Source organism: Pogoniulus pusillus, chromosome 7, assembly GCF_015220805.1.
Source record: "Pogoniulus pusillus isolate bPogPus1 chromosome 7, bPogPus1.pri, whole genome shotgun sequence".
Taxonomy (NCBI): Eukaryota; Metazoa; Chordata; class Aves; order Piciformes; family Lybiidae; genus Pogoniulus; species Pogoniulus pusillus.
In genome coordinates this window covers 41,344,139-41,360,808 of record NC_087270.1, presented here as the reverse complement: position 1 = coordinate 41,360,808, position 16,670 = coordinate 41,344,139, and the positions used below count along the sequence as shown (strand labels likewise).

The 16,670-nt window shown below is 51.0% G+C and overlaps 1 protein-coding gene across 1 annotated transcript in view; it reads right to left on the bottom strand.

Annotated features, from left to right (window-relative positions):
- The window catches only part of PKHD1 (PKHD1 ciliary IPT domain containing fibrocystin/polyductin), a 296,674-nt gene that overhangs the window by 251,917 nt on the left and 28,087 nt on the right, over positions 1-16,670 (bottom strand). The window contains exons 20-27 of the mRNA XM_064146703.1: positions 15,798-15,928; positions 15,319-15,503; positions 14,410-14,548; positions 9,025-9,179; positions 6,597-6,781; positions 5,584-5,706; positions 4,136-4,241; positions 3,381-3,659 (exon numbers count right to left, since the gene is read on the bottom strand). Of these exons, the coding sequence (XP_064002773.1) occupies positions 3,381-3,659; positions 4,136-4,241; positions 5,584-5,706; positions 6,597-6,781; positions 9,025-9,179; positions 14,410-14,548; positions 15,319-15,503; positions 15,798-15,928 (1,303 nt within the window). The remainder of the gene's footprint in view (positions 1-3,380; positions 3,660-4,135; positions 4,242-5,583; positions 5,707-6,596; positions 6,782-9,024; positions 9,180-14,409; positions 14,549-15,318; positions 15,504-15,797; positions 15,929-16,670) is intronic.

Below are 16,670 nucleotides of genomic sequence, written 5' to 3'. Positions count from 1 at the left end.
TTCTTGCTTATTATTTCCTTTTGCCTTGCCTAGATTCTTTTCTTTTACCCAGGATCCTTCTTGCTTATTATTTCCTTTTGCTTTGCTCAGATTCTTCTCTTTTACCCAAGATGCTTCTTGCTTATTTGTATTCCTGTCCACGATTCATCGGGGCTGGGTTTGTTCCTCAGTTTATTTTTTAATGACATCCTTGTTTAAGCCAGCACGGTCTGGCCTGTGATCTCAACCTTAGAAAGATCCCCAGCTCAGTAATGAAATAAGGAAGGAAGGAAGAAGCACTAAGAATGGGAAATGAGCTTAACTCAGCAGGTGCTTTCACAGTTCAAATAGCTGCCAAGCACCCTGCCGTCCAAAAAGCCTGTAGCATGTGTCTAGGAAACTTAGGTTAGAAAGGAGACTTGGCAGAGCTTGAGACTTAGCAGAGTTGTGAGGAAAGTGATGGAGGGCTTGATTCTGTGAAGCACTGAGCCACCTCAGCCAGAGCTGAGCCTCTTCAATCACATGCAGGATTGTACCCAACAGGTCAGATTTGCACTTGATCTTTCTGCAGCTGCCAATGCCACTGCATTTACACAACAGCCTACTGGTAGCTCATACAGAATTATGCTCTTGTGCAGTAGTGCTTGAAAACAGCCTCTGAGTGGTCTCAGGTCAAACAGCCCTTGTCTCTTGCTATACCTCTAGCTGAGGTACCAGGTTGTCCATTAACTGCTCTCCTATGAAATCAGCAACACACCACACACAAAAACCCAGAGCTTCAGGGCCATTCCTTCCCAATCAACTGTTTGCATGATTTCTCTGTCATGCCTCTGCTTCCTACTTCAGGGCCACACTTCAATCATAGAACCATAGAATCACAGAATCAACCAGGTTGGAAGAGACCTCCAACCTCATCCAGCCCAACCTGGCACCCAGCCCTGTGAGGAGAGGCTGAGGGAGCTGGGGGGGTGAAGCCTGCAGCAGAGGAGGCTCAGGGCAGAGCTCATTGCTGTCTGCAGCTACCTGAAGGGAGGCTGGAGCCAGGTGGGGCTGGGCTCTGCTGCCAGGCAGCCAGCAACAGAAGAAGGGGACACAGCCCCAAGCTGTGGCAGGGCAGGTCTAGGCTGGATGTGAGGAGGAAGTTGTTGTCAGAGAGAGTGATTGGCATTGGAATGGGCTGCCCAGGGAGGTGGTGGAGTCTGTGTGGCTGCAGGTGTTGAAGCCAAGCCTGGCTGGGGCACTTAGTGCCATGGTCTGGTTGCTTGTTGAGGGCTGGGTGCTAGGTTGGGCTGGGTGAGCTTGGAGGTCTCTTCCAACCTGCTTGATTCTGTGATTCTATGACAAGAGGAGAGGATTCAACAAAGTTCCCAATGCTTCCTGGCTTCCTCTCCTGCCTGCTTAAGCTTGCAGAGCCAGAAACAAGAACTCAAGACTGAAGCCACTTGTCTAATGTGACAACTGCCAGATAAAAAGCCTCAGATTTAGAGTACAAAACCCATGTGTGTTGTGTAAAGAGTGAAGTTTTGATATCTACACATATCCATATGCAGTGAAATTCTGCATATGTGCACTTCTCAATGAGCTTGGAGAGAGGTATTTTAAATGAAAGACATTAAAACCACAGATGGGAGCTGTAATTCTTCCCAATTATAAATGTTGAAGGCCTGTGCAGTGTAAGATAACATTACACTTGCTTTCTCTTTAATGAGTGACAGATCACTCTAATTGAGGGAAGAACTGGATTGCCAGGGAAGGAAATGAGAAGCAAGGCCCAAGCACTAAAATTTGCCTTTGGTGTTTGGTTTGATTCTTTTGCTTTTAGGGTTTCTCCTGCAATGATTTAAAACAGTGTCAACCTGATGCAGGCTATGAACCTCCCACTGGAGAGGAGAAAACAAAATGAAAAGGAAAGGGTTAGGGTAGCTCTCTTGCCATGCACTTCAACACCCAATTCCTCCAGAAAATATTCTGAGTTCTTGGGGTTTAGGGATGGAATTTATCCCCCTTTGTTTCTTCTTCTGTTTCAAGGACAGGGCAGGTGAAGAGGTAATGGAAATGCAAAGAGCTTCAGTTTACTTTGAGCTTCTCCAGGCTTCTTAGCTTTCTGTCTAGACACAGATGAGACTTTCCATTTATTGAATTCAATGACTTCATCTCAAATGAGGAACCAAAGTTTACCCATTTCAGTACTAGGCCTATGAGGAGAGGCTGAGGGAGCTGGGGGTGTGCAGCCTGCAGAAGAGGAGGCTCAGGGCAGAGCTCATTGCTGTCTGCAGCTGCCTGAAAGGAGGCTGTAGCCAGGTGGGGTTGGGCTCTGCTGCCAGGCAAGCAGCAAGAGAAGAAGGGGACACAGTCTGAAGTTGTGGCAGGGGAGGTCTAGGCTGGATGTGAGGAGGAAGTTCCTGGCAGAGAGAGTGATTGGCATTGGAATGGGCTGCCCAGGGAGGTGGTGGAGTGGCTGTGCCTGGAGGTGTTCAAGCACAGACTGGATGAGGCACTTGGTGCCATGATCTGGTTGATTGTTGAGGGCTGGGTGCTAGGTTGGACTGGATGAGCTTGGAGGTCTCTTCCAACCTGCTTGATTCTATGATTAATCCAAATACTATAAATGATTATGTGAAGATGAGCCAGGAATTGCTAGCAGCTTTCTGAGCTATTGGGATGAATTTACCTGCACTTGAACTTAAAATGCCCAACTCTGCCAGTTTGAAGCTAATTGGAATACTTCACTGTGAGAAATTAGAGTCACAGAATCTTCAGTCAGGGTTGGAAGGGACCATGAGGATCACCCAGCTCCAGCCTCCCTGCCATGGGCTGGGACACTCTGCCCTAGAGCAGGCTGCACACAGCCTCAGCCAGCCTGGCCTTAAACACCTCCAGCCATGGGGCCTCAACCACCTCGCTGGGCAGCCCATTCCAATGCCAATCACTCTCTCTGACAACAACTTCCTAACAACATCCAGCCTAGACCTCCCCTGGCACAGCTTGAGACTCTGTCCCCTTCTTCTGTTGCTGGGTGCCTGGCAGCAGAGCCCAACCCCACCTGGCTACAGCCTCCCTTCAGGGAGCTGTAGACAACAATGAGCTCTGCCCTGAGCCTCCTCTGCTGCAGGCTGCACACCCCCAGCTCCCTCAGCCTCTCCTCACAGGGCTCTGCTCCAGGCCCCTCACCACACAATCAGAGCTGACTGCCTCCACTAAGAGCTGAGGAAAACCTCTCACTCTTTGTAAGAAGCCTGCCCTGGTGCTTTGTGGCACACAGAATGTGTCCATCCATGTCACATCTCCTTTGTTAGAGGAAGACTTTGGCTGTCAAAGCACAGCAGAACTGAAACACACCATGGAGAGCAAGAAGCATGAAGCAGATGTTGCTCTAGAGATGCTCTGTCATTCAGACCTACCAGTCTCTGGTGCTGTAGGAGGCTCAATGGCTACCAGCTTTGGCTCAACTCTCAGGAAGATGCCCTCTCCTCTGCTGCCATTGAGTGCAAAGCCATAAGGCCTCACCAGCACTGTCACCTGGTAGACTCCTACTGGCAGCCTCTTCATCTGGCAGACCACTTGGGTTTGATTCAGTGCTACGATGTGGCAGGTGCTGTTGTTCACCTTCACCTGCACAGCTGGCATCTCCTCAGCAAAGCCAGCTCCCATGACAACGACTGTGCCCTGGGACCCATCACCTGGAGGAACAGAAATTGACAAGATAACTCACAAATTCTGATGCTGCAGGGCCCAGAACTCAATTTCAACAACCATTTAAACTAGCACAACCATCTCTGCTGGGACTTCCTCAGAAGTACACCAGTGGTGTCTATCTTCCAGTGTTCTCTCGTTGTCCCTCACATTGCCCATTCCTGCCTGTCTCTGACCAGCTCTTGCTAAAAATAACTGGAGCCAAGAGCCACCTTCTGTTTCCAGCACCAAGCTTATCACTCTTTACATCCTCTTTATGACATCTTCTCATCCGTCTGGAAGCACACCTGTGCTGATTCTGAAGCGCAGAGCTGATCAGAAGTGCCCCACTAGGAAGCCCAGATTCCACACACCCAGACATTTCCAGAAGAACACAGACACACTCTCAGTAACCAGCATCTGGCAGATCCTTTTTCACTGAGCAGTGGGTTTGGCCTTTCACTCAGACGCAGAGCTCCGTTACCTGATGAGTACTCCACGTCACTGACTAAGGGTGTCAGCTCCTGGCTGAACTGGAAAGAGCACGAACCAGAACAGTTTGCAAGGACATTATTCACTGCCACCACCACCTGGAGACAGAGAAGAAGGTTACCCTAAAGCTGGGAAGAGAAGAGAGGTGTTTTCTAGAGACACATCTACCTGGTACACCTGCAGAGTGACGCCGGTAGCCATGCTGAGATGCTGAGAGTAGTGCAACTGTGCCAGCACAGAGCAATCAAGGCAGCAGTTTATCTTCCTGGAGACTCATTGCAAATGTAATTGCCAGGGTTGTTAATGGATCATCTCAAGCAAAGCAGAGCACAGCTCTGTAAGCTATACCACCAGCCCTTCTCAGAGTCTGCAGGATTCCCACCTCCCAAACTGCTGGGACACACAGCTCCTCCCAGCTCCTGTTCTGCTAGTCATCCATCACAGACTGCTTGCCAATTCCTCCTACCCTGCCTTGGGATGCCCTCACAGGGTTTAAAGCTCTTCTGCAGGCTGCACACCCCCAGCTCCCTCAGCCTCTCCTCACAGGGCTCTGCTCCAGGCCCCTCCCCAGCCTTGCTGCCCTTCTCCAAACACCTTCCAGCACCTCAACATCTCTCTGCAATTCAGGAGCCCAGAACTGGACACAGCACCCAAGGGGTGGCCTGAGCAGTGCTGAGCACAGAGGCACAAGAACCTCCCTTGTCCTGCTGCCCACACTGCTCCTGAGCCAGCCCAGGATGCCATTGGCTCTGCTGCCCACCTGGGCGCTGCTGCCTCCTCTTCAGCTCCTCTCTCCCAGCACCCCCAGCTCCCTCTGTGCCTGGCTGCTCTCAGCCACTCTGGCCTCAGCCTGTAGTGCTGATTGGGGTTGTTGTGGCCAAAGTGTAGAACCCTGCACTTGGCTTTGTTCAATCTCATCCCATTGGCCTCTGCCCACCCATCCAGCCTGCCAAGGTTCATCTGCAGGGCTCTGCAACAGCTCCACTCCTGCTCCTAGCTTGGTGTCATCTGCCAACTTACTGATGCTGGACTCAATCTCCTGCTCCAGATCATCAATAACAACATTGAACAGGCCTGTGCCCAGCACTGATCCCTGGGGCACACCACCAGTGCCAGCTGCCAAGTGGATGTGGCACCATTCACCACCACTCTCAGACCCAGCAAGGGTGGATGTCCAGGGATTTTATCAGCCCTTGGCCATAGCCACAAAAGACATTTCCTTCCATCACCATGATGATCATTCTCTTCACCTGCAACAGCTCTTGGAGGGAAGTACTGCTCCACAAACTAGGGAGCAGGATCTGGCTGATTGATAGCAAAGCACAGAACAGGAGGTTTCTGGAAGGGGTTAGTAGCAGAAGCAGGGACCTGAATGCCTGTGAGCCTCCTGGCTGTACACAGCTCAGGTGCATCAATGGGAATCACAGCAGCACATCTCACCTGTGTTTTGTTGTTGAAGGTAGCAAGCATGTCCCCAAATATGGGCCAAATAAACACACCTCCATCATAAACCACACGGCTAGAAACAGTTGGCTTCAAACCAGTGAGCTTTTCAGCAGAGACCTGGCACAAAACAGGTAAACAAGGAATTTAAGCTTCTTAATCCTTTTCCATCCTGTGATTTTAAATTAAAAGCATTCCCACATAGTTCACACAATCTTTACAAGGCAGCAGATAGCTCCTGGAAACCTCTTTTCCAGCTTCTTTCTCATCTTCAGGTCTAAATCTTCACTAATTCACAAAATCATAGAATTGTCAGGGCTGGAAGGGACCACAGGGATCATCCAGTTCCAGTCCCCCTGCCATGGGGGGATGCCAATGGCATCCTGGCTTGGATTAGAAATGCTGTGGCCAGCAGGAGCAGGGAGGTGATTGTCCCCTTGGACTCAGCTCTGGTAGGGCCACACCTTGAGTGTTGTGCTCAGTTTGGGGCACCACAGTACAGGAGAGATGTGGAGGTGTTGGAGTGGGTCCAGAGGAGAGCAACAAAGCTGGGGAAGGGCCTGGAGAATGAATCTTATGAGGAGAGACTGAGGGAGCTGGGGATAGGTAGTGTGAGGAAGAGGAGGCTGAGGGGAGACCTCATTGCTGTCTACAACTACCTGAAGGGACATTGTGGAGAGGCTGCTGCTGGGCTCTGCTCACAGGTAACTGGAGACAGAACAAGAGGGAATGGCCTCAAGCTGAGGCTGGGGAGGTTTACACTGGACATTAGGAAGAAGTCTTTCATGGAGAGAGCGGTCAGGGAGTGGAATGAGCTGCCCAGGAGGTGGTGGAGTCACCCACCCTGGATGTGTTTAAATGTGGTTTGGATGTGGTGCTTGGGGCTATGGTTTAAGGTGAATCTTGTAGAGCAGGGTTCTAGGTTGGACTTGGTGACCCTGAGGGGCTTTGCCAGCCTGCATGTGTCTGGGATGCTGTGAAAGTGAGTCTTAAGTATGAAATCACTCTACATTGATAACGTTGGGCAAGTCCCCAGTTTTTGTCCTCCAAGTCAGTGTCCAGATGCTTTCATAGCAGGACTTTGAGTCTTTGGTCACAATGAAGTCAGTGGTGTTGAAGTAGGGAGCTGTAGAGTTGTCTGCGTGGTCTTGCAGCAGGCTGCGCAGGCGGCGGGAGGAGATGTGCACTGAAACCCCTGCAAAAGACGTTGGGAACAGAGTGGGTAGCCTCATCCTCAGCAGAGCAACCCACCTCCTCCGAGGCCAGAAAGAGGTTTCATTGCTAGTGAGAGGCTGCTGCAGTTAAAAAGCCTCTGTCAAAAATCAGCAGATGGAAATTCATTGGGTCCCAACTGCTGGAAGATCTGCAGTGGTTAATAGCTTAGAAAAACTTGAACAGGGAAGATTTCACCTCAAGGTGAGGAGAAACTTCTTCACAGTGAGGGTAACAGAGCACTGGCACAGCTGCCCAGAGAGGCTGTGCAGTGTCCTCTGGAGCCTTTCAAAACCCAGCTGGATGCATTCCTGTGCAGGCTACCCTAGGTCACGCTGCCTTGTCAGGGGACTTGGACTCAATGATCTCAGGGGATCCCTCCCAGCCTCTAACGATCTGTGATTCTGAGACAGCCTTCAGCCATGGTAGGAAAATCCTAAGGGACAACACTGAGGGAATCATAGAATCAGCCAGGTTGGAAGACAACTCCAGGCTCAGCCAGTCCAACCTAGCACCCAGCCCTGGCCAATCAACCAGACCATGGCACTAAGTGCCCCAGCCAGGCTTGGCTTCAACACCTCCAGCCACACAGACTCCACCACCTCCCTGGGCAGCCCATTCCAATGCCAATCACTCTCTCTGACAACAACTTCCTAACAACATCCAGCCTAGACCTGCCCTGGCACAACTTAACACTCTGTCCCCTTCTTCTGGTGCTGGGTGCCTGGCAGCTGGGTGCCTGGCAGCAACCCCACCTGGCTACAGTCTCCCTGCAGGCAGCTGCAGACAGCAATGAGCTCTCCTACCCACCTGGGCACTGCTGCCTCATCTTCAGCTACTCTCTGCCAGCACCCCCAGCTCCCTCTCTGCCTGGCTGCTCTCAGCCACTCTGGCCCCAGCCTGTAGTGCTGCTTGGGGTTGTTGTGGCCAAAGTGCAGAACCCTGCACTTGGCCTTGTTCAGTCTCATCCCATTGGCCTCTGCCCACCCATGCAGCCTGGCCAGGTCCCTCTGCAGGGCTCTGCTACCCTCCAAAGAATTGTTCCACAAATATTCTGAGGCTGCATTCTCCTGCTTTATGATTTGACTTTATAACTGAAGTCAGGAACTTTTTTTGTTGGCCTTGCTCAGATTAACCTGCTGACTTTCACCCTGAGCATCTTTGGTTATTCAAACTAAGCAGGAAAAGACAGCACATGTAAAGGGTGACCAGATCACGACAAAAAATTCTGTGCACAAAAGCTTTTGCAGCATCTGCAAAGCAGCTACAAACTCTGGCAGTCCTAAAAGAGAATCATAGAATCAACCAGGTTGGAAGAGACCTCTAAAATCATCCAGTCCAACCAAGCACCCAGCCCTAGCCAGTCAACCAGACCATGGCACTAAGTGCCCCAGCCAGGCTTTTCATGAAGATCTCCAGGGACAGTGCCTCCACCACCTCCCATCCATCCCATGAATTCCCTGGTCACCTCAAGGGCCTTGGCACACATGGACACTGCAAGTGCACATGCTGTCTCACCATAATGAAAGTCTGGAATGCAAAAACCCCAGTTCAGGAGGTGATCCAAAGTGAACATTAAGGCTTTTTTCCATAGTGGCTACATGCATTTTGGAACCCTCTCACACCTAACATCTTCCTCTTCTCCAGGCTAAGCTGGGACTGTTTAGCCTGGAGAAGAGGAGGCTCAGGGGTGACCTTATTGCTGTCTACAACTACCTGAGGGGCGGCTGTGGCCAGGGGGAGGTTGCTCTCTTCTCTCAGGTGGCCAGCACCAGAACGAGAGGACACAGCCTCAGGCTGTGCCAGGGGAGATTTAGGCTGGAGGTGAGGAGAAAGTTCTTCCCTGAGAGAGTCATTGGACACTGGAATGGGCTGCCCGGGGAGGTGGTGGAGTCGCCGTCCCTGGAGCTGTTCAAGGCAGGACTGGACGTGGCACTTGGTGCCATGGTCTGGCCTTGAGCTCTGTGCTAAAGGGTTGGACTTGATGATCTGTGAGGTCTCTTCCAACCTTGATGATACTGTGATACTGTGGTACTGTGCTCTTGAAGGACTGCCTTGCCTGTAATGTTTGACTCCCTTCTTGAGACGTCAGTTGGAAAGATCTAGCAGCAGCTGTAACAGGTTTAACCTCCCAGCCAACACCCTGAATGTTTCTGAGCTTTGGTGTTGTCTTCACTTGGCTTTGTGCAAAGGGAATGCAGGCCATGTGCTTGCATCTCCTCTCACCTGGTATCACTGTACTGGCCAGGTGGATGCGGAAGGTCCCTCCTAGAGGCGGGGATGACTTCTGCACTCTCTGAAGGGTGAGGCTGACTCCCACATCCTCCGTAGAGACGTAGAGGTGGCCATGCTCCTTGGAGCCCTCCTCTTGCAAAGCACCTCTGTGTGACAGAGAGGGTTCACATGAAGGCATTAGCAGTCAAGACCCCTACTCATGACACCCACATCTCACCAGCAGAAGAGAGATACTTGTGGGAACAGCACCCATGGAATGATGTAAGCAGAACACACTCAGAATTGAATACTCAGGACTTACATCTGCATGAGCAGCTCACCTGCAGGAGCAGCCCTGAGGAACAGGACCTGGGGGTCTGGGCTGATGCAAAGCTCAACAGGAGCCTGCAGTGTGAGTGCAGCCCAGACACAACCCTATGCTGAGCTGCAGCAAGAACAGTGTGGGCATAGGGCAAGGGAGGGGATTCTGCCCCTTGGCTCTGCTCTCCTCAGACCCCACCTGCAGTCCCGGGGGCAGCTCTGGAGCCCCCAACACAAGAAGGACATGGAAGTGTTGGAGCAAGTCCAGAGGAGGCCATGAAGATGCTCAGAGGGCTGCAGTAGCTCTGCTGTGAGCACAGGCTGAGAGAGTTGGGGTTGTGCAGCCTGGAGAAGAGAAGGCTTCCAGGAGACTTTGGAGTGGCCTTGCAGGATCTGAAGGGGGCTACAGGGGGTCGGGGAAGGACTACTGACAAGGTCTGGTAATGACAGGAGGAGGAGGAATGGGCTTGAAGTGGCAGAGGGGAGATCGAAACTGGATGTTAGGAAGTTCCTTTCAGTGAGAGTGGTGAGACACTGGCACAGGTTGCCCAGGGAGGTTGTGGCTGCTCCCTCCCTGGAAGTGTTCAAGGCCAGGCTGGATGAGGCCTTGAGCAACCTGTTCTAATGGGAGGTGTCCCTGCCTATGGCAGGGGGTTGGAACTTTGAATGCCCTTCCAACCTAAACCATTCTATGATTCTATGTAAGCAATGCACACAACAGAGAACACAGAATAAAATGTTCATGGGCTCATAGAATCATCCAGGCTGGCATTGGAATGGGCTGCCCAGAGAGGTGGTGGAGTTGCCATCCCTGGAGGTGTTGAAGCCAAGCCTGGCTGGGGCACTTAGTGCCATGGTCTGGTTGACTGGCCAGGGCTGGGTGCTAGGTTGGGCTGGATGAGCTTGGAGCTCTCTTCCAACCTGTCTGATTTTATGATTCTATGAACTTCCTCCTTAAAACTAATAACACCTACTTCAAGCACCCTGCATTCAACAGAGACATCTTCAACTAGATCAGGGTGCTCAGAAGCTCATCCACTCTGACCTGGGAAGTTTCCCAGGACAGAGCATTTATCACCTCTCAGGGTAACCTGGGCCAGTCTTTTACCAGCCTCAGCATACAAAGTTGCTTCCTTCTACATAATCTAAGCATCTTACAGTTTAAAACCATCACCCACTGTCACAGCTCAATGGGCCCTGCAAAAAACACTGCATCCATCTTTCTTGAATCCCTTCCCCTTCATCCTGGTCTCCTCGAGTCTACCCAGGTCCAGACACCCCTGAATTACAGTGACATTGATAGCAGAGCTGTCCCAAAGCCCAAACACCCCTGAATGACAGTGACATTGATAGCAGAGCTGTCCCAAAGCCCAAACACCCCTGAATGACAATGACATTGATAGCAGAGCTGACCCAAAGCCCAAACACCCCTGAATGACAATGACATTGATAGCAGAGCTGACCCAAAGCCCAAACACCCCTGAATGACAGTGACATTGATAGCAGAGCTGACCCAAAGCCCAAACACCCCTGAATGACAGTGACATTGATAGCAGAGCTGTCCCAAAGCCCAAACACCCCTGAATGACAGTGACATTGATAGCAGAGCTGACCCAAAGCCCAAACACCCCTGAATGACAATGACATTGATAGCAGAGCTGTCCCAAAGCCCAAACACCCCTGAATGACAGTGACATTGATAGCAGAGCTGACCCAAAGCCCAAACACCCCTGAATGACAATGACATTGATAGCAGAGCTGACCCAAAGCCCAAACACTCCTGAATGACAATGACATTGATAGCAGAGCTGACCCAAAGCCCAAACACCCCTGAATGACAATGACATTGATAGCAGAGCTGTCCCAAAGCCCAAACACCCCTGAATGACAGTGACATTGATAGCAGAGCTGACCCAAAGCCCAAACACCCCTGAATGACAATGACATTGATAGCAGAGCTGACCCAAAGCCCAGCGTCTAACAGGGGATCCCAGGCTGGCTCAATGGCAGGCGTCTCCGTGGTGCAACGGCGCCGCCGTGTGGTCGCTCTCTGAATAGCAGCTACAGCCTCGCACTTCGCCTTCTGCTGAGGCGACTTTGACAACGCCAAACCAAAAGGACTGAACCTTCTCTTCTGATTCACTGCAGGTACCCCAGATTGTAGCTGCTACCCCTGCCCCGTCACGCCAAGGTGCATCAGAATACAGCATAAGACTCCAGTGCAGAGCCACGAAGATGCTGAAGGGAGTGGAACATCTACCTGATGAGGAGAGGCTGAGGGAGCTGGGGTACTTTAGCTTGGAGCAGAGGAGCCTGAGGGGTGACCTCATTCATGTTTGTAAAGATGTGAAGGGCAGTGTGGGGAGGATGAGGCCAGTCTCTGCTCAATGATGTCCAGTGATAGGACAAGGAGCAAGGGGTACAGGCTGAAGCACAGGAGGTTCCACATGAACTTAAGGAAAAACTTTGTCACTGTAAGGGTGAGAGAGCCCTGGAGCAGGCTTCTCAGAGAGACAGTGCAGTCTCCTTCCATGGAGACATTTAAAGCCTTCCTGAATGTATTCCTGTGTGACCTACTTACTCTAGGTGATCCTGCCCTGGCACTTGGTGGTCACTCTTGGTGATCTTTTGAGGCGAGGCACTTGGTGCCATGGTCTGGTTGACTGGATAGGGCTGGGTGCTAGATTGGACTGGCTGAGCTTGGAGGTCTCTTCCAACCAGCTTGATTCTATGATTCTATGATAACATGTCATAGGGAAGGGAAAGAGGCAGGTTTGGTTTCAAGCTATCCAAAGACAGTGATCAGCCCACTCACTTTTAAGCCACATGCTGGTTTCTGTTTTCAGTCTTGCTGCATTCAACATCTGACACTGTTTTGTTTCTTTTATACATCTTTTTTCTCTGTGAGGTGGATAAACCCACCAGTGCCAAATGCTTTTTATTTTCCCCCACTGCCATCACTCTGCCTCTGAATCCTCTTTCTTGGTGAGGTAAACAGATTGCATCTCTTAAATCCTTTTCTCCAAGGCGTTTTTTGCCTGGGTCTTCTCCTTTATGCTGGCTTGGGTTGTGTCTCTGAACCCTAGCAGGTGACTGCTGAATTCAGAGTCACAGAATCAGTCAGGGTTGGAAGGGACCACAAGGAGCAGCCAGTTCCAGCCCCCCTGCCATGCCCAGGGACACCCTACCCTAGAGCAGGCTGCACACAGCCTCAGCCAGCCTGGCCTCAAACACCTCCAGCCATGGGGCCTCAACTACCTCCCTGGGCAACCCATTCCAGCCTCTCACCACTCTCCTGCTCAACAACTTCCTCCTCACAGGCAGTCACTAAAGCCTTGCCTTTCACCAGGGAATTCAAGACTTAGATGCTCTGGTAGCACAACAGCCTGATTTTTTTCAGGTGTTAACCAGCTCTGAAAGGAGAATCTAGGCTGTCTTTAGAGCACTCAAAACCAATGACATCTTGTTTTGCTTTTGCTTGAAAGAGGAAAAACCACGAGGTAAGAAAGCAAATCAAACTGGAGCAGGCTGAGGTTCACCTTCCTCTGAACTGAGGTTTCCTGTGAGTGAGGAATTTTGGGTGAAGCAACTGAGTTGACCTAACAAGAGAAGGAGATGCTGCATCACTCCTTGTCTGGCTTTGTTTCCATCAAGTCCTTCCTGAATAGACTGGATACAATCCAACCTTTGCAGGGCTTTATCTCTGCCAGTGTAGCCCTTTAATGTTGCCATCTGAGTTGAGTAGCCAGTGGCTCTCTCTCCACTTTCACTGTTGGGACCTCTAGTACAGAGACCATCTCAGCAAACGTGGGACACATACTGTGGGCTTCCATTCTCTGACATGGAAATTAGTGTCATTAAAGGTATTTGGGAGCATCTCTGGGCTGATCTCCATTCACTGTTCTAGAAGGGTTTACAGCTCCTGCTTCTCTATTGCATCCTCTTGGCCCATGCACATCTTACATAGTCTAGGTAAGCTCCAACATCTTAAGCACCTCTGGTTTGGCAGCTGAGTCCTACTCATCCAATGAGACCTCAATGTCAGAATCAAGTATCTTCACTAAGATGTCTACAATTTAACTTCCAGTTCCCTCATGGTGAGCAAAGCTGAAATCATTCAGGTGCTGAGAGCCAAATTCACAGAATCACAGACTGTCAGGGACTGGAAAGGACCTCCAGAGCTCATCAAGTCCAGCCCCCCTGCCAGAGCAGGTTTGCTGACACCAGATCACACAAGAATGCATCCAGGCAGGTCTTGAATATCTCCAGAGAGGGAGACTCCACAGCCCCCCTGGGCAGCCTGTTCCAAGGCTCTGTCACTCTCACAGGGAAAAAAAATCCTCCTCATGTTTACATGAAATGTCCTGTGCCTCAGCTTCCACCCAGTGCCCCCTGTCCTGTCCCTGGGCATCACCCAGCAGAGCCTGGCTCCAGCCTCCTGGCACTCAGCCTTTATATCTTTATAACCATTGCTGAGGTCACCTCTCAGTCTCCTCTTCTCCCAGCAGCACAACCCCAGCTCTCCTTCATAACAGAGATGTTCCATTCCCTTCATCTTTGTGGCTGGACTCTCTCAGGCAGTTCTATGTCCCTCTTGAACTGGGGAGCCCAAAACTGGATACAGTACTCCAGATGTGGCCTCATCAGGGCAGAGCGGAGGGGCAGGAGAATCTCCCTCAACCTACTAATCAAAGCCCTTCTAAGACATCCCAGAATGGCATTGCCCCTCCTGGCCTCGAGTGCACATTGCTGGCTCATGGTCAACCTCTCATCAGCTAGGACCCCCAGATCCTTTTCCCCTTCACTGCCTTCCAACAGGTCAGTCCCCAGCCTACACTGATACCTGGGGTTGTTCTTTCTGCACTCATTCAGAGCATCCAACAGTGTCAGGCCCCGAGCAACAGCTTCCCTTGCACTTCTTCACAGGAGAAATGAGCACTGAATACCTATCATTTGTTTTTAGGAGTCTCTTGTCCTGGCATTGGGCATCACCCAGCAGAGCCTGGCTCCAGCCATGTCAAGGGGAACTGCAGGAGGCATTACAGGATACTGGAACAATCTACTCACTGTGCCCACCTTAGAGAGAGAAGGGGCAGACTTGCACCACAGCCAGACACCATCCAGGACACGTTGTATGTAGGAGAAGACCCCACCACAGATACTGCTTCAACTGTCCTCCCACCTAGCCAGGGTGGTTTGGGATCCCTCTGAGAAACTGAAAGAAAAGGCACTGGTGAGAGCAAAGACAGCAGCAGTCATTTCACACCTGGAAACATACCTGCTTAGAGGGGGTGGCTTGGGTCTGTCTGGGCAAGACCTTTCAGGAGTTCTCTTTGTAGAGTACCTTTTCAAATCAGCCAGGAATATTGATATTTGGAAATTCCACGAGGATGCTCAGAGGCTGCAGCAGCTCTGCTGTGAGCACAGACTGAAAGAGTTGGGGCTGTGCAGGCTGGAGCAGAGGAGGCTCCCAGGTGACCTTCTTGTGGCCTGCCAGGATATGAAGGAGACTACAAAAAAGCTGGGGAGGGACTTTTGAGGCTGTGAGGGAGTGGCAGGAGTGGGGGGAATGGAGCAAAGCTGGAGGTGGGGAGAGTGAGAGTGGAGGTGAGGAGGAAGTTGTTGAGCAGGAGAGTGGTGAGAGGCTGGAATGGGTTGCCCAGGGAGGTGGTTGAGGCCCCATGGCTGGAGGTGTTTGAGGCCAGGCTGGCTGAGGCTGTGTGCAGCCTGCTCTAGGGTAGGGTGTCCCTGGGCATGGCAGGGGGGTTGTGGTCCCTTCCAACCCTGACTGATTCTATGACTCTATGATTGTTTTCATTAAAAATATTTTTTCAGTTAGATGGAGAAGAAAATGAAATTCTTTCTGTGGCCATTTTCAGATACCCTTCCCCTCTGAATACAGTTTCAGCCAGCTCCATTACTAAAGATATTAATGGAATGATTCCATTCAAACAAACGAAACAAATCCAAACCAGATTCCTTTACCAGTCACAGCTCTGTCTGCAATGATGACCTCATCAAGGTAAAATGACCCAGATGTTCCCTCCTGCAGCAGAGAGCTCAGCAAGTCTGTCTGATGCACCAGCACTGGGGAGTTGGCAGGGAGGTCCCGGAGCAGTGAGGAGCGATTCACACACTTCTTCCAGAGATCAGTGCAAGCAAACATCCAGCTGAAAGACACCAAAGATGTGCAATTTCTCTTCTGCAGCTGGGTCGAGGCAATGCCAAGCACACATCCAGGCTGGGCAGTGAGTGTCTGGAGAGAAGCCCTGAGGAGAGGGACTTGGGGGTGCTGCTGGAGGAGAAGCTCAGCAGGAGCCAGCAGTGTGCACTTGCAGCCCAGAAAGCCAAGCAGAGCCTGGGCTGCAGCAGAAGTCACCCCTGAGCCTGCTCTTCTCCAGGCTAATCAACCCCAGCTCCCTCAGTGAAATTGTCATCCCTAGAAACTGCCAGTGCCTGGATACCTTCTGGAGTGGGTTTCATTGAAATCCCATCTGCAGGTGAGGTTCCTCTTCACTGCCCTTAAAGAGACATTGGTGTAGGACACTGAGATGTGAAGGACATTGCTCATATGGCCTTTATGTGCAAAACACACCTGCAGGGGAAAAAAAGGTAAGGAAAAAAAGATCACAGAGCAAGGCACAGATACTTTGTGTTATTTCTGTGGAAGTTATCATATTCTGCCTTAGTGCCAGGTTAACATGAGCAGGAAAAGAAGTTTTTCAAGGTCAGCAATCAAGCACATCTCACAAGGCCCAATTACTTTGGAGACAGACACAGCCTCATTACATCAAAGGTCTTTCTCAAGCTGAATGGAGCTCAGCCATTAACCCAACAAAGCCAAGTCCAGCACCAAACAATGTCCCTCAGCACAACACATACCTACTGTGATGGTTTGGGAGTTACCTGCCACCCACACACAATGAAATCACCCAGACTAGACTCAGCTGGCTGGAGGTTAGGGAATGAAGCTTCATATTCACAGCTTAGCACAATGTACAAGCAGATATTGACAATCTCGACAGAAATAGACAAGTTAAAGGTAATACAGAAACACAGCAGGGCTGCCAGAAGCCAGAGTGCCCAGGAGAGGCTTCCAACCACCCTGCCACCTTCTTTTCACCCCTGGCTTTTATCCCAGAGTCTGCCTTCCATGCAAGGCGAGTTGGGAGGATCAGCAAAGGGGGTTAGAAAGCAGAATGGTTAGTTGGGTTACACAGATCCAAGCAGTTCATATGGCAGAAGCAAGGGAGAAACACAGACACTGATGGAGTCCAACAGACAGACTGTCTTAGCTGTGTTTGTGGCCTTGTTTTTCTACATCTCAGCAAGCCTAG